This window comes from Ursus americanus, chromosome 23 (genome assembly GCF_024610735.1).
Source record: "Ursus americanus isolate L20-20 chromosome 23, mUrsAme1.1.p, whole genome shotgun sequence".
Lineage (NCBI taxonomy): Eukaryota > Metazoa > Chordata > Mammalia > Carnivora > Ursidae > Ursus > Ursus americanus.
The window spans coordinates 15412050-15433090 of record NC_142149.1 but is presented as its reverse complement, the minus strand read 5'-3'; the positions used below and the strand labels follow the sequence as shown (position 1 = coordinate 15433090).

Sequence of the window (21041 nt, the reverse complement as noted above, 5' to 3'; positions counted from 1 at the left end):
CAACACTCCAATATCATTTAAAAAATTTTTTTGGAACTTCAGGGAGCCTGGGTGTCTCAGTCTGTTAGGTGGCTGCCTTTGGCTCAGGTCATGGTCCTGGGATCCTCGGATCGAGTCCCACATCGGGTTCCCTGCTCAGTGGGGAGTCTGCTTCTCCTTCTCTCTGCCTTTCGCCCTGCTCGTTGTGTGCTCTCGCTCTCTCTTTTTCTCTCTCTCTCTCTCAAATAAATAAAATCTTTAAATATATATATATATGTACATTTATAAATTTTTTGGAACTTATTTGTATCTTTCAAAAATCATCCTGGGTGGCCATGGAGAATGGCTTAAAGACGGATGATAAGGTCATACTGGGGCAGAAAGAGCTTGGCGTTTGGACTTAGAAGACCAGGACCAAATTTCAGCTCCATCTCTGACCAGCCTCATGACTGGTCCAATCATTTCACTACCCTTAGTCAATTGCTCTGCGTGTGACATGGACGAGTAATCAGCATAATGGCAACAAGAGTTACTTACAGTGCTCTTACCGTGTGCCAGACCCTGCTCCAAACACTTGGCATGTAGTCTCTCATTTAACCTTCGCAATAGTCTGAAGAGGAGACTGAGTCAGAGAGGTTAACGCAACTTGCCTGTCACAAGCTGGGGTTTGAGCCCTAGCAGTCAGATTCATGGCTTCAAGCCATGGAAATTATCCTGAAAGGCTAGTGGCTAACAGATGCAAAAGTTCCCTGGGGACAGGGCTGTGCTGTATGTGAATGTTGTGTATTTCAGCGGCAGCCTGGGAACAAGTAGAAGGTGGTGAAACGTGGGTGTCAGGCCTAGGTTTGCTTCCTGGCTGCGTGACACTGAGCAGGTCACTTCTCTAAACTAACCATGTTTCTCTTTTTTATCCTTCCTTCCCTCCCTCCCTTTCGTTCTTCACCCCTTCCTTCCTTCCCTTCCTCCCTCTCTCTCTCTCAGCTTTATTGAGATACGGCTCACATATCAAAGTACTCATCCATTTAAAACATACAATTAATTGGGTTTTACTGTATTCGCAGAATTTAGCAGCTATCACAACAATCTAACTTTAGAACATTTTCATCACCCCAAAAGAGACCCTGTACCCCTTAGCAGTCACTTCCCATTCCCATCACCCCCAGCCCAGCCCCAGGCAACCACTATCTACTTTCCACACATTTAAGTCTCAATTTCTTAATCTGTAAAGTCAGCGTGCTTGGGCACAGGTTGGATTCCCCTACCGTCCCTGGAGTGTCTGCACAGTGAGGTGATGGGTGACACGATGCAGGATTGGGGGGTGCCCTATATAGAGCTAAATGCTGCTTACAAAGTAAGGTGTGAAATGGTTATGGGCGGCGTGAACGATTGGATGTGGGGTGGGGTGGGTGGTGTTGGGAAGATTCTAGAAGTCAGGAAAGGGAGGAGCCAGTGAAGCTGAGGGGCACAGGGGATGAACAAGACAAATTATGGCAGGCCAGAGAGAAACTTCGGCGGGAAAACCACGCTGTGTCATGGAGATTGGGATAAAGTGGCAATGTGCCCTGTGATGTCAATGCCTCCACTGCTCCTTGTAAGATCTTTGGAAAAACATACAGCACCCAGCCTGCCATGTGGAGTTGGGTTTGCTTTTGAAGGCGGGACGGAGGGCTGAATCCTGCCTCTGGGTTGAGTGTGGGGCTGGAACAGAGGCTGGCCATGCAAGCTCTGCCTCCTCTGGGCACAGGAGGGGGGCACCGCCTCTCACCTCCACCTCAAAGGGTTGGGGGTGAGGACTGAGTGATTTGCCGTATGAGAGAGGGCCTCACAACCCAGTGCCAGGTTCAGCGGCAGCGTCTGAAGGTGGCACTGGCCGTCAAGATCCAGCCCAGAGAGCCCCTGTGATGGCTTCATGTCCTGCCTTCCCTTCCAGAGCCCAACGTCTTCCTCATCTTCAGCCATGGACTGCAGGGCTGCCTGGAGGCCCAGGGTGGGCAGGTCAGAGTCTCCCCAGCCTGCAATGCCAGTCTTCCTGCCCAGCGCTGGAAGTGGGTCTCCCGAAACCGGCTGTTCAGCCTGGGCACCATGCAGTGCCTGGGCACCGGCTGGCCGGGCACCAATACCACGGCCTCCCTGGGCATGTACGAATGTGACCGGGAGGCACTGAATCTTCGCTGGCACTGTCGCACACTGGGTGACCAGCTGTCCCAGCTCCTGGGGGGTCGCACCGGCAACACGTCCAAGGCTGGGGGCCCCGAGCGCGGCGACCAGACCCGCGGCGGCCAGTGGCGTATCTACGGCAGTGATGAGGATCTGTGTGCGCGGCCCTACTATGGTGAGAGGCTGCTGCCGGGAAGGGCTGGGGTCCCCGGTGTCAGGAGGACTGGAGCCACAGAGTGACAGACGCAGAAGTGACAGGGCCTTTGGCCTCTGCAGACCTTTGGCAGCCCTATCTTTAATTGCAGTGGGAAGCATTTGGGAATAATTAAGAAAATGAACTTCAAAGCATTTATTTTTAAGAAATTACAAAATGTCTACATGCTTATAAAGACCTCAAACAGCACAAAAGTGTATAACATAAAATTAAATGAAAATTCCCTTCCAGGCCCACGCTCCAGGGTAGACCCTAGAGTAACTCCCACAGGTGTCTTGATCCCCATTTCGCAGGGGTGACCAGGGACCACAGTCACCCAGGTGCGGGGCCTTTCGTGGTGGACAGCTTCGTCCTGGGGGTCCTTTTCCTGTAAGACATCCTGAGTTCTGAGATGGAACTTGGGGGGAGGGGAAGCCAGATTTTGGACAGGCATCATGGGGAACCCCTTCCCGGCCCTATGGGATCACTAGCAGGACCTCTCCCAGGCTCCTGAGCTGACCCAGTGGCAGAGGGAGCCTTAAAGCCTTAAACGCCACTTTGCATCAGGGCCCCATCCCCGGCTCCCTGGGATAGACGATTTTCCCTGAGGGCTGAGGGAGGCGGGCAGCCTCTGGGGTCCAGACGCCAAGGGACCGGCTCCCTTCCTGCAGAGGTCTACACCATCCAGGGGAACTCCCACGGGAAGCCATGCACCATCCCCTTCAAGTATGACAACCAGTGGTTCCACAGCTGCACCAGCACGGGCCGCGAGGACGGGCACCTGTGGTGCGCCACCACCCAGGACTACGGCAAGGACGAGCGCTGGGGCTTCTGCCCGATCAAGAGTGAGAGCCGGGTGGACGGGGTGGGCCAGGGCGGCTCCCAGAGGGAGGCTGATCTTCAGCAGCCTCGGGGCGGGTGGAAGAACGTTCCAGACTGGGGTGATAAGACGCCCCTCCTCCTAGCGGAGCAGCAGGTGTGGGGGGGTCTCTGCACTCCTTGAGGGACTGCTGTCGTGGTGGCAGGTAATGACTGTGAGACCTTCTGGGACAAGGACCAGCTGACTGACAGCTGCTACCAGTTTAACTTTCAGTCCACGCTGTCCTGGAGGGAGGCCTGGGCTAGCTGCGAGCAGCAGGGGGCAGACTTGCTGAGCATCACGGAGATCCACGAGCAGACCTACATCAACGGTGAGGTGGCAAGGCGGGGGAGGGGGGGCTGGGCCTGTCGGCTGGGGGAACGGCATGGGGGGGAGCAGGAACCTGAGACCCGCTCCCCATCTTTGGAGCACCCCAAGCATTTCTGCGGGTGGGGCAGCGAGGACATTGGTGGGGGGCACAGAGTGAGAGGGCGGAGGGTGGGGCGATACCCTTCTCACCGCGCCTGTCCTGCGTTCAGGGCTCCTCACTGGCTACAGCTCCACACTGTGGATTGGCCTTAATGACCTGGACACCAGTGGAGGCTGGCAGTGGTCCGACAACTCGCCCCTGAAGTACCTCAACTGGGAGAGCGGTGAGGCGTGGGGTGCAGGGCGCAGGGCGGCCTGGGGACTGCAAAGGCCTTTGGCCTCTTTATTCCTCTCCTGGCACCCTGCTCCAGGCGGTGTGGGGGCGGGGCGGTGGGGCAGCTCCCCACCCCCCACTCCTGGACTGGGCCCTACTAGAACCTGATGCCCTCCCCTCCGGGTGCAGGGCTCGGGGGGCGCGCTGGATTTCAGGACTGGCCAGGGTGGCGGCGGGAGCCAGTACCAGGGCTGGGTGGAGGGCCCGGGGCGGGGAGGAGAGGCAGCGAGGGATCCCCCCTCCCCGCCTAGCGCCCAGGGGCCGGGGTGTGAGTTTCTCTCTCCTGGGGTGCTGGCGCCCTGCCCTCCCCACAGATCAGCCGGACAACCCGAGCGAGGAGAACTGCGGGGTGATCCGCACGGAGTCCTCGGGCGGCTGGCAGAACCGCGACTGCAGCATCGCGCTGCCCTACGTGTGCAAGAAGAAGCCAAACGCCACGGCCGAGCGCCCGCCTCCCGGTGAGCGGAGCAGCGGGCCAGGCGCGGGGCGGGGCGGGCCTGGGGGGGGCCGCGGCACCAGGGGACTCTGATCCGCTGACGGACGAAGTGGAACGCTCCATTAATTCTTCCCGAGAACGTTTGTCGAGAATTGTGTTAAATGCTGGCAGTTCGCACTGTCCTTGGGGCAGTCACACTCTCCTGGAGGGCGACAGACATCTCGACGCACAATTAGAATAGCCCGAGTCCTGTGCCATTATAAAAATATGTGTAATAAACGTTAGAGGGGAAGAAATGCCTAGAGAAGAAACTGCTTAAGCGCCTGGGAGTTAAGAAGGATTTCCTGGAAGTGACATTTGATTTGGGCCTTTCAAGTTGACTGTAAATTTTAAAAGCCATGAAGAGGTGTGAGGGAAGGGCATTCCTGGCAGGAGGAACTGCATGTGCAAAGGTGTAGAGGCAGGGAGTATACAGCAGCTTTAAATTTGGTGAGCATTGTGGTCTGTTTGGAGTATAGACTCTAATCACTTAGTGTGGTTTTTGAAGGAGCAGCATAGCAGTCCCTGGGAGCTTGCAGAATCTCAGCCCCCCCCTCCCTGCACTTCGTAAGGTCCTCAGGCCATGCGTGTGCGGGTGCAGATGAGGTGCGCTGGCTTCGAGTGCATGCCGAGGAGACCGGTTCAGAAAGGCAGGTCGCAGCCAGTCCCCGAAGGGTCTTGGCAGCTGGGTCCAGTTTGGGTGGGGCCACGTAGGCTGTGGGGAGCCTCTGCAGGATTTTAAGCCAGGGAGTGTCTGGCTGCTATTTGTGATTCACAGAGATAGTTCTCGGGGCCTGTGGAGGAGGTTGGGGCAATGGGCACAGCCCTGCTTTGGGGACTGTGCCCCTCCCTGGCGTGTGGCTTTCGGTCTCTGAGTGCAAATCGCGAATAAATTCCGACCCCTTGCAGGGCTGTTGTAAGGCTGGAGACCTGGCCTGGCCCAAAGGAGCGTGCCCTTGGGGGCCGAGGATGTGCATCCGTGTCGGTTGGAAGGGCTACTCCGGTAGTCCAGTAGCCACGGGGATGGTGACGAGGGAATTTTTTTTTACAAGGAAAATACATCAGATCCAGAAAAAAATCCACAGACTCACGGAAAGTAAAGAGCTTAAAGAGACAGACCATTAAAGTATTGGCAAAGAGTGATTCAGGGCCGTCACCGGCCACCGCTTTCTCTCCTCCTCTCCTAAGGGGTCAGGAGCAAAGACTTAAAACATTGGCACCCCGCAGCTAGGACACCCCAGCTCTAGGAGGGAGCCAGCGGCCGGGACCAGTTCTAGATCTTCTCGGAAGCTGCTATGTGAAGGAAGGAGAGTCCCCCTTCAGGCAGGCCTAGCCTATCTGTGGCCCCCTTCGGGCCTGGCCCCTCACCAAGTCCTCTGTCCCCAGATGTCCCCAGTGTGGGCAAGGTTGGGGGAGGTGTCCTGTGGGGCCTCCTGGACCCGCAGGTGTGTGTGTGGCTGTGGGTCGTCTCTTCCATCCCACTCTGAGCGGTTTCTTGGAGGGGTTCTGCCTTCTGGGTCTCATCATACAAGGCGTGTCATTCTAAAGGCAGGCACCATTGTGCCCCCAAAGCATCCACATTTCCTGAGTTTCCCTCCTCCCAACAGCCAAAGAAGGCCCCTCGGGTCTGAGCTTGGGTTCTGTGTGCAGCGTCAGCCTTGGGTCTCATCTGGGAAGGCTAAGGCGATGATTGACAAGTCTGAGGCTCAGGCTCAGCCCTCCCCTCTTTGCTGGGCCTCCAAGAAACAGCATGCTGGACCCTGGAGCGTCTCGCGGAATGGAGTGGATCCCAGAATCCCAGTGTGGGGCGATGCTTCGAGTGGGCACATGCTTTCCCTCCCAGCCGGGCAGAATCCTGCCCGAGCCTGACATTGTGGGTGGTTCAGCGAGGTCCTGTTTTCTCTTGCCAAGGCCCAAGTGAGGGCTTGTTTGCTTCAGCTGCTCTGGGACCCCAGTCCTAGACAGTGAAGCTGAAATGCATGGAAGTGGGGGTGAGGAAGAGCCTGTTACCCGTGGGTTTCTCAGCCCTGGGTGGAGCCCGGCATGTAGGGGAAGGAGCAAGAGGAGAAATCCCCACTCGGGGATTCCTTCCAGTCTGCAGTGACTGCCTGGGCCGCTGGCCTGGTGGGCCCCACTTCCCATCCCTTCACCCTGGACTGTCAGGGTAGTACCAAGTCCACACTCAGTGTATGCTGTTTGAGGTAGTGACAGTGGTTTCATTTATTAAGCAAGGTGGACATAAGCGAAGTTTGAATCTAGAATAGGAAAGCCCATTTACAGAGGAGGAAACTGAGGCTCCCAGGGCCGGTCTGATCTGAGTCCCCACCCATCTCTTTCTGAAAGCTCCCCGCTGGAGGGGCCGTCCTGTCTTGGGTTAAATCTGCCACCACCTCCCAGGGCTCTGCCTCTAGACCTCCAGCCTCCCTGGAGGGCTTGGTCTTTTTCACATCTGGTGGCCAGGGCTGATCTGAGACAGGTATGGGGAGGAGGGGACCCAGGCTGCGTGGCTTGGTCCCTGAACAGCACCTCGTGGGTCTCTGCAGACGTGTGGGCCAACGTGAAGGTGGAGTGTGAGCCCAGCTGGCAGCCCTTCCAGGGCCACTGCTATCGCCTGCAGGCCGAGAAGCGCAGCTGGCAGGAGTCCAAGAAGGCGTGTCTGCGGGGTGGGGGCGACCTGCTCAGCATCCACAGCATGGCCGAGCTGGAGTTCATCACCAAGCAGATCAAGCAAGGTGAGGGGCGGCTTGTCTGCACTCCCGGGGCAGAGGGCAGAGGGCAGGACCTCCCAAGACGGGACCATCTCTCCGTCCGCCGCCATGGCCGAGGCTGACGTCTCCGCGTGCTGTCTCCCCTCCCTCCTGCTGCACCCCAGAGGTGGAGGAGCTGTGGATCGGCCTCAACGACTTGAAACTGCAGATGAATTTTGAGTGGTCTGATGGGAGCCTCGTGAGCTTCACCCACTGGCACCCCTTTGAGCCCAACAACTTCCGGGACAGCCTGGAGGACTGTGTCACCATCTGGGGGCCGGTGAGAACCCCCTCTCCCCAGCCTCCTGGTATCACCCTGGCTGAAGGAGGGCTACTGTCAGCTAGCTCCTGCCTCCATTCCAGCCCCCCCATTGCCTCTCAGAAGCCCCACTTCCCCACTAACTCCTTCCCTTCCATGTGGAGAGATTGCCAGGGTTTGAATCCTCCCCGTCCCCAACTAGCTGGGTCACCTTGGGCAAGTTACTTAACCTCTCTGTGCTCAGTTTCCTCATCTGTCAATGGAACACTACTAGTGCCAACCTCAGAGGGTCACTGGGAGGATTAAAGGGGTTCATTCTGGAGCAGCCCGAGGACGCTGCCTGGCACCGTCTTGGTCTGCCAGCTGCTCTGCCCCACTGGCAGGTGGCATTGGAAGCTGCATTTTATGGACCTGCTCCGTTGGCAGGGCTGCTCTGTGCCAGCCCTACCCAGCCCAGGGTCCTATCTCCTCCAAAAATGATGGGGTGGTGACTATTTGCCATGGCTTTGACTCAGATGCAGTGTGGATAGATGAAGGAATTGATGGAGGGGTTCAAGGAGATGTGAGAGCCTTTAAAAAGACAAAGTCAGAGGGACAGAGTACCGACTCCAGGGACAGAGAGGACATTCTGTGGTGAGATCCTGCAAACAGTGCCAGGACTATGGAGACAGAGCCATCTGGCATAAGGGATGCTATTTAAAAATTTATAAACAATTATTTGTTGAGTGTCTGCCACGTGCCAGGCATTCTCCTGGGGGCTGGGACACAAACACCCTTGCCCTCTGGATGCAGCTGAAGGCAGACAAACTGCTGGCTAGGAGACGGCAGACACAGGACAGCCCGGAACACACAGCGGTCAAGTTGGAGACAGGGGCAGGTCTAAAAATCAAGTTCACCAAAGGCTTTGGGGGAGGGGGGGCTGAGACGCTCCCTCATCCTGTGTCCTTAGGAAGGTCGTTGGAACGATAGTCCCTGCAACCAGTCCTTGCCATCCATCTGCAAGAAGGCAGGCCAGCTGAGCCAGGGGGCGGCTGAGGAGGACCATGGCTGCCGGAAGGTGAGGGTGCTTCTGGAGCTGCCCCTGGGTGGGGCCAACCAGAGGGGCTCCCCGGAGAGGGAGGGGGCAGATGGAGTCCTGCAGCCTCCCATGGCATCCTCCCTTTCTTGGCATGTCCCTTCTTCCTGCTTTCCAAACTGCTTTGTTCCAGAAAGGGTGACACTGGATGAGGTGGGCTGGGGTAGGGTGGGGGCTGTTGGGAGGAAGCAGAGCACCCCCCCCCACTCTGCATGAAGAAGCTACTTCCCAGAGGCAGCGGAGAACAGGAGGTGGGTGTGGGCAGGCCCCCAAGACATCACCGGAGTGAGGCTGCTGGGGTGCACCCCAGTCCTGCTCCGTCACCTCTGTCTTTGCTGGCACACATCATGCCACCTGGTGGAGCGTGTGCTTGTCAGTCTCCTCTGGAGGAATGAGGCCATTCTGGTGTCGTCTTTCTTGCCTTCCTAGCCCCAGGGGCTTCCAGACAGTCAGGGAGGGAGGGGATCAGGACTGACTGGGTTAGTGGCGCAGTGCGTGTATGAATGAGGGTGTGGGTGGGTGATGCACCCAGCCCCTCCCAGGCCACCCACAACCTGGCTCTCAGCCAAAGAGCGGTGTAAGTGGTGTGGCAGAATATGGGAAGGTTGCCCAAAAAAGACCCTTTATGGTGTTTGGCCCCTGATGGCTCCATCTGCCAGGGCCACACTCCTGCCAGCCTCTTACGCCAATCTGGCTCTTCACTCTGTTTCCTTTTGGAGTAAGCCCCCTTACTGCACCCCACCCCACGTGAACTCCAAGCTCTCCCCCAGGGGGAGAGTCCTGAAACAACAACAGGCATGACCTGCAGTGGGGTGCAGAGAGAGAGCAGACAGGGGCCCTGCTGAAGCGCCTGGGGGGCCAGTGTGGTCAGGGACCGCCAGGGGCTCTGTCCTGCCCTGGTGGGGGGTGGGGAGTGAGGACGAGTGGCTAATTGCCCTGGCACCAGGGCCGCCGAAAATGTGTGTGCAATGTTGAGGAGCCCTGGTTAATATCCTGGGAGAGCTGGGATCTTAGCACAGCCCTACCTACCCCTCCACGTCCCCCACTCCCGCCGACACCCTGCAGCTTCTCTTTTGCTCTGGGTCCTGCCCAAGGGGCTGTGTCTCTCTCCCAACCTTGAATCTACCTCAAGGCTTCCCATTTCAAGGGCTCCTAGAGGTGAAGGCCCCCGCAGGCACCTGATGTCTCTTAGGAGGAGCAGGCCTGTGGTGAAGACAGGCATAGCCTTTGTGGTATGGGTTCAAGGCCGGACTCCCCCTTGTGTTATTGTCTGTGCATAAAATCCAATCACTTAATTTCTCCGAGCCTCAGTTCCTCTTCTGAAAGGCAGGAGCAGGGTGGCCCAAGGGGAAAGGGGTCTGTTGGGTGAAGCCTTGCCTGGTCTCGTGGGGGACCGATGGTAGAGAACCAGCCGCTCAGAGCAGTGGTCTCTTCCAAAGCTTTGCTGCTCCCTGCTGAGGGTCTGTCCCCCCACTTCAGGCTAGGCGCACCCTCTGTTCACTCTACCTTTTCCAGGACCCGGGGTTACCTGGTCCCTCCACATCCTGGCAGCTCTCCCAGCTTTTCTGGTTTCTCAGCCAACTGGCAGTTTTCCCACTGTGACTCTTGGTTTAAATGCCCAAGAGGGGAGTCCAGGGGGCCACGCCTCTTGCTTCGCCAGGCTACAGGCGGGTCACTGGCTACCTCCTGGTCAGCCACCCTTGGGCCATGTGTCCATGTCTGGTCTGGCAGTTGTGGGTGATGGTGGGGAGAGGAGTATGAGGTGATAAGGTGCAGAACACAGCACAAGGAGAGTCCCCTCTGTCCTGGGCCCCAGCCTGCAGCACGTTCAGGGGTGCCTCTGATGGCATCCCCCAGCCCAGGCTTTCTGGATGAGGGAGGAGAGTCCTCCCCACAGACATCCCTCTTCTGCCCCCTCTCTCGAGCCAGGGTTGGACATGGCACAGCCCATCCTGCTACTGGCTGGGAGAGGACCAAGTCACCTACAGTGAGGCCCGGCGCCTATGCACCGACCACAGTTCCCAGCTGGTCACCATCACCAACAGGTACAGGATGGGGCATGTGCCCAGACCAGCCCTCACTCCTGTCCCGGCCTAATGTGGCCTCTCCACGAAACGGGGTGGCGTTCTGCCTTCACGCACAGCGGGCCCTGAGTCCTTGGAGCCTCACATGGCTCCAGGGCCTTTTTCTAATATCGTCACAAGAATGATTCCCATTTATTAAGTGACCCTGTTGTGGGGCAGGGGCAGGGCCTGGGCCAGGGCAGGAACAGACAGGGCCCTGCTGGTGTGGGCTTGATGCCCAAGAGACGCCTTGGCTGTGTCTGTTTCTCTCTACTTTCTTCTCAGCCAGGCACAGAGGTGCAGGCAGGAGAGGGGAGCTCGGTTGTTGTGTGAGCTGCAGGGTCCCCACGGGCCCCCACTTCCCTCAGCAAGTTGCCAGTTGGGTACAACACCTAAGCTCCCAGAGCAGGGCATCTGGCCTGTGGCCCAGAGAATGCGGGGGGGGGCATTCGGGCATGAGCTCCCTGCCTGACCGGCTTCTCTCCCACAGGTTTGAGCAGGCCTTTGTCAGCAGCCTCATCTACAACTGGGATGGCGAATACTTCTGGACCGCCCTGCAGGACCTCAACAGCACTGGCTCCTTCCGCTGGCTCAGTGGGGATGAGGTCATGTACACCCACTGGAACCGGGACCAGCCTGGTGAGCCCCTCCTCTGTGGCACTCGGTCGGCCCCCTCTGACTTTCCTTGGGGAAGCCAGGAGGCCATAGGGGCCTGCCCCCCCACTGGACCGAGTCCCAGGGCTTCCCAGTAAACCGATCATGGGTACAGCGCGGTGAAATGGTTAGGAGCTCAGGGTCTGGGGCCAAATCGCCTGGTGCATCTTTGAGCTTCAGTTTCCCATCGGTCAACCGAGGATAACGGTGCTTTCCGCATGGGGCTGTTGTGAGGCTGAACGGGTTGAATAGCCATGAAGTGCTTAGAGTAGCGCGGGCAGCGGCCATCAGGATCATTGTCACTTCACGGTCATTGTCTCTTTTAGCCTTTTCAATGACCTGATGAGGCTGATGATAAAACAGCCTCAGAGAGGTTAAGCCACTGGCCTAAATCTCACAGGAGTAAGCCCAGAGCTAGGACTCTGCCTCCGTTCCCTTCAGGTCCCTGCGGAGCCGGCCAAGCTGGTCACCAGTGTGGGGGCCGAGGCTGGCGGGGGTGTCCTGCGGGGATGTGGGGGAGGGCCGGACCATGAGTCCTCAGCCAGCAGGTCTCCTGCTCCCTCCTCCAGGGTACAGCCGTGGGGGCTGCGTGGCCCTGGCCACAGGCAGCGCCATGGGGCTGTGGGAGGTGAAGAACTGCACCGCATTCCGGGCTCGCTACATCTGCCGGCAGAGCCTGGGCACGCCAGTGACACCGGAACTGCCTGGGCCAGACCCCACGCCCAGCCTCACTGGCTCCTGTCCCCAGGGCTGGGGGTCAGACCCCAAACTCCGGCACTGCTATAAGGTAGGCAGCCTGCTGACGCGGGACGAGGGAGAGGAACTAGAGCAAAGGAACAGCTCGCCAGGGTCAAGGGCAGCCCCAGTGAGGCCCAGCCACGATCCGGGTGGCTGGGCCCCGGGGACACTGTTTCTCCACAGCGGACCGCAGACAGAGGTCATTTCGGATGACACTCTTGTCAGTGGAATCTCAGCTCTGATACACTGTAGGTGCTTGACGAATGGCAAGAATTGAAAAAACAGCAGAGAGAGAATCGGTTTCAGAGGTTCCCAAATGTTGGGGCTGGGCTGGCTGCTTTTCAAAATCATCTGGGCAGCTTGATAAAAATAAATGCCAGGCTGTCATTGTAGGGACTGGGATTCACTAGGCTGGGGCGGGGCCTGGTCCTTTGATTTTTAAACTCTGCTGGGTTTGGGAACCTCTAATGTAGTCCAGGGTCTTTTATGACATGAGGAAACTAGGTCCAGGGAGGGGAAGGAACTTGCCCACAGCAAAGTGTGGCTCCCCAAGGATGAGAGCCCAGGTCCTGGGCTAGTTCAGGGGTCTGGGCAGGGGCTGTTCTCTAGGAGCTGGCTATGCAGGATTGTCTTAGCTAGCCTGCACCCCTGTCCAGTGAGGCCCCAGCCCCCCTCCCTACTGCTGTCATGGGAGGGCAGGTGGACCAGTAGGGGTAGCTTAGACACCTGGACTTTGTTCCTATAGGTGTTCAGCTCAGAGCGGCTGCAGGACAAGAAGACCTGGGTGCAGGCCCAGGGGGCCTGCCAAGAGTTGGGGGCCCAGCTGCTGAGCCTGGCCAGCTATGAGGAGGAACACTTTGTGGCCAACATGCTCAACAAGATCTTCGGGTACTGAGCCTGGGGCAGTGGCCTGCATGCACCTGTGTGGGCTCTTGGTTTTGCTGGGCACAGGGCAGGGGGCAAGGTGAAGGCGCCCCCAGTGAGGCCTGTCTGAGGGCTCAGAATGACCTGTGTGTCCGAAGCTAATGCCAGGACCATCCTGTCCTCCCTCAGGGAGCTCTGGTCTCCCTGGCTGCTCACCAGTATCAGGGAACCAGCAGTGTCCCCCTCAGACTCACAGACTTTGACAAAAGTAACTGCCCTCCTCACCCCTCCTTCTCCATGGCAAAATCTCCTGATCCAAGTCGAGCATCCCCCCACCCCCCGCCCGCAACACCATCCCATAACAGCCCACTCTCCTCAATAAACGGCGTTTCCCGAGAGGAGGAGAAAAGCTATGAAAGTGAGCATTTGCTCCTGGGGGTCCCTCCAGGACCCCATGTCTGTCCTGTGGGCCTCGTATGACACAGAGCTCCTATAATCCCTTAGCGCTGGAAAAAATCCGAATGGATCCAGGCTTCCCCAGATCTTAATTCCAGGGACATGTCTTTCCAGCAAACATCAGGATTACATTATTTGACTAGTAATTGTCGCTCTCATTGATGGCCTCTCACCATGTCTCAGGTACTGCACTGAACACTGAGTCCTTATTCAGTCTCTTCTTCAGCCCTATGAAGTAGACATTGTCATGGACCCATGTGGGCTGGTAAAGAGGTTGGGTGATTTGCCCGAGGTCAGGGAGCTGCTTCATGGGCGAATGGGTGCTGGAATCTGCTTTTATCTGATTCCGGAGCCCTCCCATCTCCACCGACCTAACTAAACTCCCTGAAGTGAAAGCCTACAGAGTCTTGCTGGCAGGGCAAACCCCACCCAAAGGGAAGCCAGGGAAGGGGGCCAGGCCACCCACCCCCAGTGAGCCGGGCGCCTGGTCCAGCTAGGTCAGTTCTCTATGGGGAGAGAACTTTTTAAAGGTGGCCCCAACAGTGTATTGCTGGTGAGTGTGAAGCCCAGATGGAGAGGCCCCAAGCCTTCGGGACTGCCCAGGTCACCTGCAAAGGTCTCCTGCTCCTCTCATCCCCATCTCTTCTGTCCCCACCCCCCGGTTGTGCTGAAGTGAGTCAGAGCCCGAGATCCACGAGCAGAATTGGTTCTGGATCGGCCTGAACCGTCGAGACCCCGGAGCAGGGCAGAGCTGGCGCTGGAGCGACGGCTCGGGGGTGAGCCGGCCTAGAGGGGGCGGGTCAGGTGATGGGCGGGGCCCGAGTGGGCGCGGCTCGGCAGTGGGCGTGGTCTTTTGGGGGCGGGGCAGAGCCTGGCGGGCGGCGACGTTTAGCTGAGTTAGGGCCCTTGGCCAGAGCCCGCAGGTTACGGAAAGGGGGGGCGGGGCGTCCAGCCCGGGTTGGGGGTTCCCAGCTCAGGCCCGGCCTTTTGTACGTCTGTTCTGGGAACGTCGAGGCCTGCGCCTCGTGCCTGACAACCTTCTGCCATTCCGACCTCCAGTTCTCTTACCACAATTTCGACCGGAGCCGGCACGACGACGACGACATCCGGGGCTGTGCAGTGCTCGACCTGGCCTCCCTGCAGTGGGTGGCCATGCAGTGCGAGACGCAGTTGGACTGGATCTGCAAGATCCCTCGAGGTTGGGTGGGATGGTGCTGGGAAACAGGGAAGGGCGTGAAGGGCGGCGGGGTTGGGAATCCAGGGGAGGGTCTCCTTTCCCTGCAGCGTCTCTGTCCCTGTTGTCGCCGTAGGCACAGACGTGCAGGAGCCCGATGTCAGCCCACAAGGTAAGGCCCCCCCGGGCTGTCCTGTTCTCCGTGGCGGTTGGGAGAGGGTGAGGGGCATCACCTCCAGGGCAGGGCCTGACTGGGATAGAACGAAAGGAGTTAGGGGTTTGAGCTGAGAGAAGGGGACTCAGGGCGCCTGGAGCCCTGTCGGCGTCCGTCTCCAAGCAGGGGCAAGCTTGGGCCTGGAGCGGTGTCTGCCCGGGGGCCTAGGGGCTTGCAACCCGCCTGCAGCCTGCCATTGGACCCGCCTGGGCCTTGTCCGCAGGGCGAGCAGGCAAGCTCTGCCTGGCCGCCGCTGCCACGCTCACACTGCCCCTGCTGCCACGCTCACACTGCCCCCGCAGGCCGGCGGGAGTGGCTGCGTTTCCAGGAGGCCGAGTACAAGTTCTTCGAGCACCACTCCACGTGGGCTCAGGCCCAGCGCATCTGCACGTGGTTCCAGGCCGAGCTGGCCTCCGTGCACAGCCAGGCTGAGTTGGACTTCCTGGGGCACAACCTGCAGAAGGTAAGCACCCCAGTGGGTATGGGCCTGCGGGCAGTGGGAGGGCAGGCTGGGGAAGGAGAGGTCCTGCCAACCCTTATCTGCCTGACCGGTTTCCCCAGTTGTCCCGGGGCCAAGAGCAGCACTGGTGGATTGGCCTGCACACTGCAGAGAGTGATGGGCGTTTCAGGTAGGAGCCTTCCAGGGTCAGCAGGTGTGGGAGGGAGCGGGTGTCTGGATGGCCAGCCATGACCCCAGATGGGAGCTAGGGAGGCCGCCCACAGAGACAGATAGACCTGGATTTGAATCCAGCTCTGTTCCTCCCTGGCTGTGTGGCCTTGATCAAATGACTTAACCTTTGTGGGCCTTGATTTTCTCATCTAAAAATGAGCATAATGAGGCCTGCCTGGTAGGATTGCTCTGAGGATTAGAAATAAGGTATGTGAAGTCCTTAGCATAGCATCCAGCACATAATTGGGCACCAAATAATGACAGCTCCTATTATGCTGGGGCCACTCACGAATAAGGCCCCCTCAGGATAGGACATATGATGTCCTCTGGAGGGGATTCTTTGTGTTCTGTACCCACATAACATGCATGAGGGGGCTTGAGGAAGGAAGAACCAGGAACACATGCATATCTGAGCATACTGTTGCCCTTGGACCTCTGCTTTGGGATTCTTGGATTTTCTAGAGAATGAGTGCCCAGGGAGGGCTGGGCCTTACCTGGAGGCACCAGGTCTTTGAGTCCCCAGCTGCCCTGAGTTCAGTACACTCACTCTCAGCCTGTAGCCACTGAGCCCCTGGACTCGGACCCTTCCCTGCCCCCATCTCAGCGGCCTTCATTGCTGCATACAAGGGAGGTTGGGCCCGGGGCAAGTCACCTCTGCTCCGTGTCATTGCAGGTGGACAGATGGTTCTGTTATAAACTTCATCTCCTGGGCACCCGGTAAACCTCGGCCCATTGGCAAGGATAAGAAGTGTGTGTACATGACCGCCAGCCGAGGTGAGGGAGAGGGTGGGGCAGAGAGTGTGCAGAAGCTGGCGAGAGGGTTGATGTTGGGGGCAGTGTGGTGAGCCTGGGCAGGCCCATCCGTCTCTTCTCATTCTCTTTGTTCCCATAACCCAAGAGGGGCTAGACCCAGAGAGGGGACCTGTCCCCATGATCCAGCAGCCACAGAGGACTAGAGTTTAGAGCTGAACATGGGCACCTGACCCCGATGTCCTCTTCTTAGGGCACGAGGCAAGGGTGCTGCCGGCCCTGCCCTGTGCTAGAATGACTGCCCTCCTCTTTCTGCAGAGGACTGGGGGGACCAGAGGTGCCTGACGGCCTTGCCCTACATCTGTAAGCGCAGCAACAGCACCGGAGAGCCCCAGCCCCCGGACATGCCACCCACGGCCCTGGGGGGCTGCCCCTCCGGCTGGAACCAGTTCCTCAACAAGGTAGGAGGTGGGGAGGGGCCACCCAGTGGAGTCAGGGGAGAGGATGTGAACATGGGAAGGCCAAGCTTCAGAAGTCTTGGCCCTTTGGCAACATCAAAGTCATGGCCTCTTGCCTACACCCATCAGCCTCTCTCCTACTTGGCCCCAGTGCCGGGGCTAGACTCCTGGGAAAATAACTCCACCTGCTAATCCACCGGGGGATGTGGGTGTCCACATAGTTTGGTGAGTTTTCTAGATTAGCGGTCACCACACATTTTGATAATGAACTCCTATTAGTAAACACAATGTTGAGCATACAAAGTGTGTGTCTACGTTATATATATCTGTGTAAATAAATATATACTTACTTTTGTACTAACAGTTCTATATAGTAAGCTCTGCACAAGAACAAAAGAATATGAAGCATGAGCTAAAGATTGAAAAAGAGCATTTTTTAGAAGATTTTATTTATTTATTGGAGAGGGAGAGGAAGAGGGCATGAGAGAGCGAGCATGAGCAGGGGGAAGGGCAGAGGGAGAGGGAGAAGCAGACTCCCCTGCTGAGCAGGAAGCCTGAGCTGGGACTCGATCCCAGGACCCTGAGATCATGACCTGAGCCAAAAGCAGACGCTTAATTGACTGAGCCATGCAGGCGCCCCTGAAAAAGAGTATTTTTAAGTTTAAAAAATTTTTCTTTATTATAGTATGAGAAGAGTACTCAAAAATGATCAATTATAATAATTATTCATCCTTAAATAATTTTAGTAAGAGCAAGGTAATTGCATATATTTCATTCTTTTTAAAAATTTTGGTCTGACACTTTGTGATTTGGGAGTTCACAGGTCTTGTTTGAAGTTCAAATTACTTTAAAACATGGATTTAATGGTTATCGTAGATGAAAAAGTCTCACAAAGGCAAATACATCAAAATGGAAAAGTTCGTCTGTCATTGGCTGGGCTTTCTTCACTTTTCAGTCCTTCTCCCAATGAAACAAAGGTTTTTGTGTAAAAACCGGCTAGTACATTTCTGCATTTTAAACTAATCTGCCTCAGAAACTAATCAGAAGACCTGATTAAGATGGTTTAAGAACAAGTCTTTGGAAGATTTTTTGAAACAACGTTGAGGAAATTGTTTTCCCAAGGGTTTTGAGCGCCCACAGAGGAAAGTTAGGGGCAGTAACATTAATCAGAAGGGTTTCTAGACGCGTCTGCGGAGTGTTCCTTCTAGAGGGTGATTTTCTTTCCCAACGTGATTACTTTTGCACTCCTGGGCTGACTGATCAGACCTGATTAGATGGTCATGGTTTTTACCTGGTGGCTGACAAGAGCTCGTTCCAGAAGAGAGGAGCCCTGTTTTCTTGTTGCTGCTTTTGCGTCCCGAGTCGGAGCTTTGATCTGTGCTTTCTTTGCCGACGCTGTAAAACCACTTAGGGGATTGTGAGGATTAGATTAGTTAACCCTAGGTCATAGAATCCATAAATCTTTGTCCTGTGTTGGAGTGTAGCCAGCCCCTTAGTGTCATGGAGCTCTTACTGTCTTCAGAATAGTCAAGCGAATATTCTACCTATTTGACCTTAAAAAAAAAAAAAAAAAAAAAAAAAAGTAACACGTGTATTATTACAACTTGGGAAAAAACAGAAGGAAAGAAAGTACAACTCACTCATCCTTTCCAGAAATAACCCCTGTTAATATTTGTTACTCTGCTTCCTGCCTTTTTGCACCTAATTGAGATCATACGACATAACACGATCTTGTATCCAGCTTTTCTTTCGCAGTGTTCTATTTTGAGCATTTTTCTCATGTCATTACATTTTTCCAAAAATCTATTCTTGTGGCTTCTTCCACCACAGAATATATGGTATATGGTACTTGGTCTCTTTCTTGATGTGTCAGCATCATTGTAAAGATACCAGTTACTCCCCTGTCGGAAGCCTTTGAAGTATGCGAGGCTGTGTGCCCCTTCACGGCCTGGCCCCAGACACCTTGCTTTACTAGTTCTCTGCCCTCCGTTACAGCCCTGTAGCATTTAGATGTAGGGAGAGTGAGTGAGAGCCTGCCTCTCCCCCTAGCTTTAAGCTCCTGGAGGGCAGGGCCCCTGGCCCGGACATAGCACCTAATACGCTTGCGCGTGGTAGGGATGCCCCGAGTGTTTGCCGGACTGAGTTGGTACTTCCTCTCTTCTGCTGCTGATACTTGCTGATGTGACCTTGCTGCTTCTAATTTTATGACTAGTCTTACTAGTTATTTAAAGGAGGCCTCCGACTATCTCTGAACTACTGTGAAATGAAATGCATGGGCTTCGTGATAAACCTCCCCCCCAACTCTTGCATTCTTTCTGGGTTTACAGTTCTGACACTGGCATCAGTAAGCTGATGCTAGAACTCCTCCTGATAGCAAGAGCGTCCCCTCGCTAAGCACATGCTCTCGTGCCGTGCACTGTTCTCTTTAACTCTTAACAGGACCCCAAAAGACAGATATTTTTATTCCCATCTTACAGAAAAGTTAAGTCAGATCTGGAATCTGACCTGCACGTGTCCCCTGGCCCTCTTTGCGACTCCAAAGCTTCCTTCCTTTCCTTCTCCCCCATCGCACTGAGGAAGGAAATCACTGGAGACTGTTCATTTTCAAATAGTCTTCACTTGAGACGTTGCCCACCCGGCTGCTGCCCAACAAAGATCATTCAGAAGTGAAGATAAGGGCGTCGTACCGATGAACATAGAGGTCACAGGACAAAATAACAGATTTCAGGCAACACTTGGGAGGGCGATAGCTGACATCGAGACAGACCTTGTCCCCACGCATGGCCCAGGTGCTGTTGTCATAGGCAGTAGAGCCTTTGGTGGCCTAAAGCCCTCCTGCCACTTACAGACACCCCTGAGCGTCGGCAGGCGGACGTGAATGTGCTGTGCCAGGCTGAGAGGGCGCCCGAGCCTTGCTCAAGGAGCCCCAGATGTCCTGGTTCTGTTCTGTTGTCCTCACAGCCCTCGAAGCCTCCCCGGGGCCTGCCACTGAGGGCTACACAGCAGAGTTTCTGGGTTTGTGGGACAGGGCGGTGGAGCTGGACATCACGCCTCCCCCTCCGCCCCAGTGTTTCCGCATCCAGGGCCAGGACCCCCAGGACCGGGTGAAGTGGTCAGAGGCACAGTTCTCCTGTGAACAGCAAGAGGCCCAACTGGTCACCATTGCAAACCCCTTAGAGCAAGGTAGGGCCAGCCCATGGGAAGGCCCCAGTATCCTCTGACACAGACCCCCCCCACCAAAAAAATGGCTAGAGCAGAGTGAGCAAGGGGCTCTCCTGTTGCTCATAACTCTCTCTTCCGGGGGACTGTAGCATTCATCACAGCCAGCCTGCCCAATGTGACCTTTGACCTTTGGATTGGCCTCCATGCCTCTCAGAGGGACTTCCAGTGGGTGGAGCAAGAGCCTCTGCTGTATACCAACTGGGCCCCTGGGGAGCCCTCCGGCCCTAGCCCTGCTCCCAGTGGCAACATACCGGTGAGGAAACCCCTCCCTCTGTCGCCCTACCCCCTGCAACCTGCAGCACTCGCCTTCACTCCCAGGGTCCCCCCCTCTTCCAGCCTCTTTGCTTGGAGGGCAGCCCTTTGGGGGCAGTGGCACAAGGGGGAGAACTGCCAGGGCTCCTCTGAGCAGCTCCCTCCCCCTAGACCAGCTGTGCGGTGGTCCTGCACAGCCCCTCTGCTCACTTCACTGGCCGCTGGGACGATCGGAGCTGCACGGAGGAGACACATGGCTTCATCTGCCAGAAGGGCACAGGTACGCGTCACCTGGGAACTTGGGAACATCAGCACTGGGCCCGATGCTGTGGGCCATGCCTGGAGGAATGACGAAGCATGGTCCCTGATGTCAGGGGGTCCCTGGGGTCACCCCCACTGTCCAACATCTGCTTGGGAAGCAGATGGGCAGAAAGACCTGGTGCCAATCAAAGGGAAAGGCAGTGAGGACTGAGGGTCTCAGGAGGAAGGTTTGGGGGTCTGGAGGGCTGACCAGGGACAGCTAGACACCGGGCATGCCTGCTGTCGGGGAACCTGAAGTCAGGCGTCTGAGGCCCCCGTGGCTCCATGCCTGTTCCGCAGGGGTTCCTGGGGTAAGAGTAGCTCAAGGCCCCAGCTTGCTCCTCTGTGAATCGGCAAGAATGTATTCTTAGTAACAGCGGCTAACACTTGCTGTCCGTCTGTGCCGGGCCCTGGGCCCAGTGGAGACCTGGTCTCAGCCTGATATCCGGTGCTCCCCCAGCTTCATGCCTGGGAATGGGGTGAGGGAGGCAGAGCCCGGCCTGAGCCCTGTCCCCTTCCCTGTAGACCCTTCCCTGAGCCCATCCCCAGCAGCGTCGCCCCCTGCCCCGGGTACTGAGCTCTCCTACCTCAACGGCACCTTCCGGCTGCTGCAGAAGCCCCTGCGCTGGCACGACGCCCTCCTGCTGTGTGAGAGCCGCAACGCCAGCCTGGCCCACGTGCCCGACCCCTACACGCAGGCCTTCCTCACGCAGGCCGCCCGCGGGCTGCGCACCCCACTCTGGATCGGGCTGGCCAGTGAGGAGGTGGGCTCCCAACAC

At 56.9% G+C, this 21041-nt stretch overlaps 1 protein-coding gene across 1 annotated transcript in view; it reads left to right on the top strand.

Moving 5' to 3' along the window:
- The window catches only part of MRC2 (mannose receptor C-type 2), a 53194-nt gene that overhangs the window by 28780 nt on the left and 3373 nt on the right, over positions 1-21041 (top strand). Inside the window, exons 2-24 of the mRNA XM_087854238.1 lie at positions 1910-2311; positions 3001-3174; positions 3355-3519; positions 3728-3841; positions 4206-4349; positions 6910-7098; positions 7239-7393; positions 8322-8429; positions 10377-10492; positions 11001-11149; positions 11734-11951; positions 12648-12790; positions 13896-13998; positions 14282-14420; positions 14533-14568; positions 14913-15073; positions 15172-15239; positions 15954-16054; positions 16349-16491; positions 19557-19671; positions 19800-19963; positions 20134-20242; positions 20788-21026. Coding sequence (XP_087710364.1) covers positions 1910-2311; positions 3001-3174; positions 3355-3519; positions 3728-3841; positions 4206-4349; positions 6910-7098; positions 7239-7393; positions 8322-8429; positions 10377-10492; positions 11001-11149; positions 11734-11951; positions 12648-12790; positions 13896-13998; positions 14282-14420; positions 14533-14568; positions 14913-15073; positions 15172-15239; positions 15954-16054; positions 16349-16491; positions 19557-19671; positions 19800-19963; positions 20134-20242; positions 20788-21026 — 3455 coding nt within the window. The remainder of the gene's footprint in view (positions 1-1909; positions 2312-3000; positions 3175-3354; positions 3520-3727; positions 3842-4205; positions 4350-6909; positions 7099-7238; positions 7394-8321; positions 8430-10376; positions 10493-11000; positions 11150-11733; positions 11952-12647; positions 12791-13895; positions 13999-14281; positions 14421-14532; positions 14569-14912; positions 15074-15171; positions 15240-15953; positions 16055-16348; positions 16492-19556; positions 19672-19799; positions 19964-20133; positions 20243-20787; positions 21027-21041) is intronic.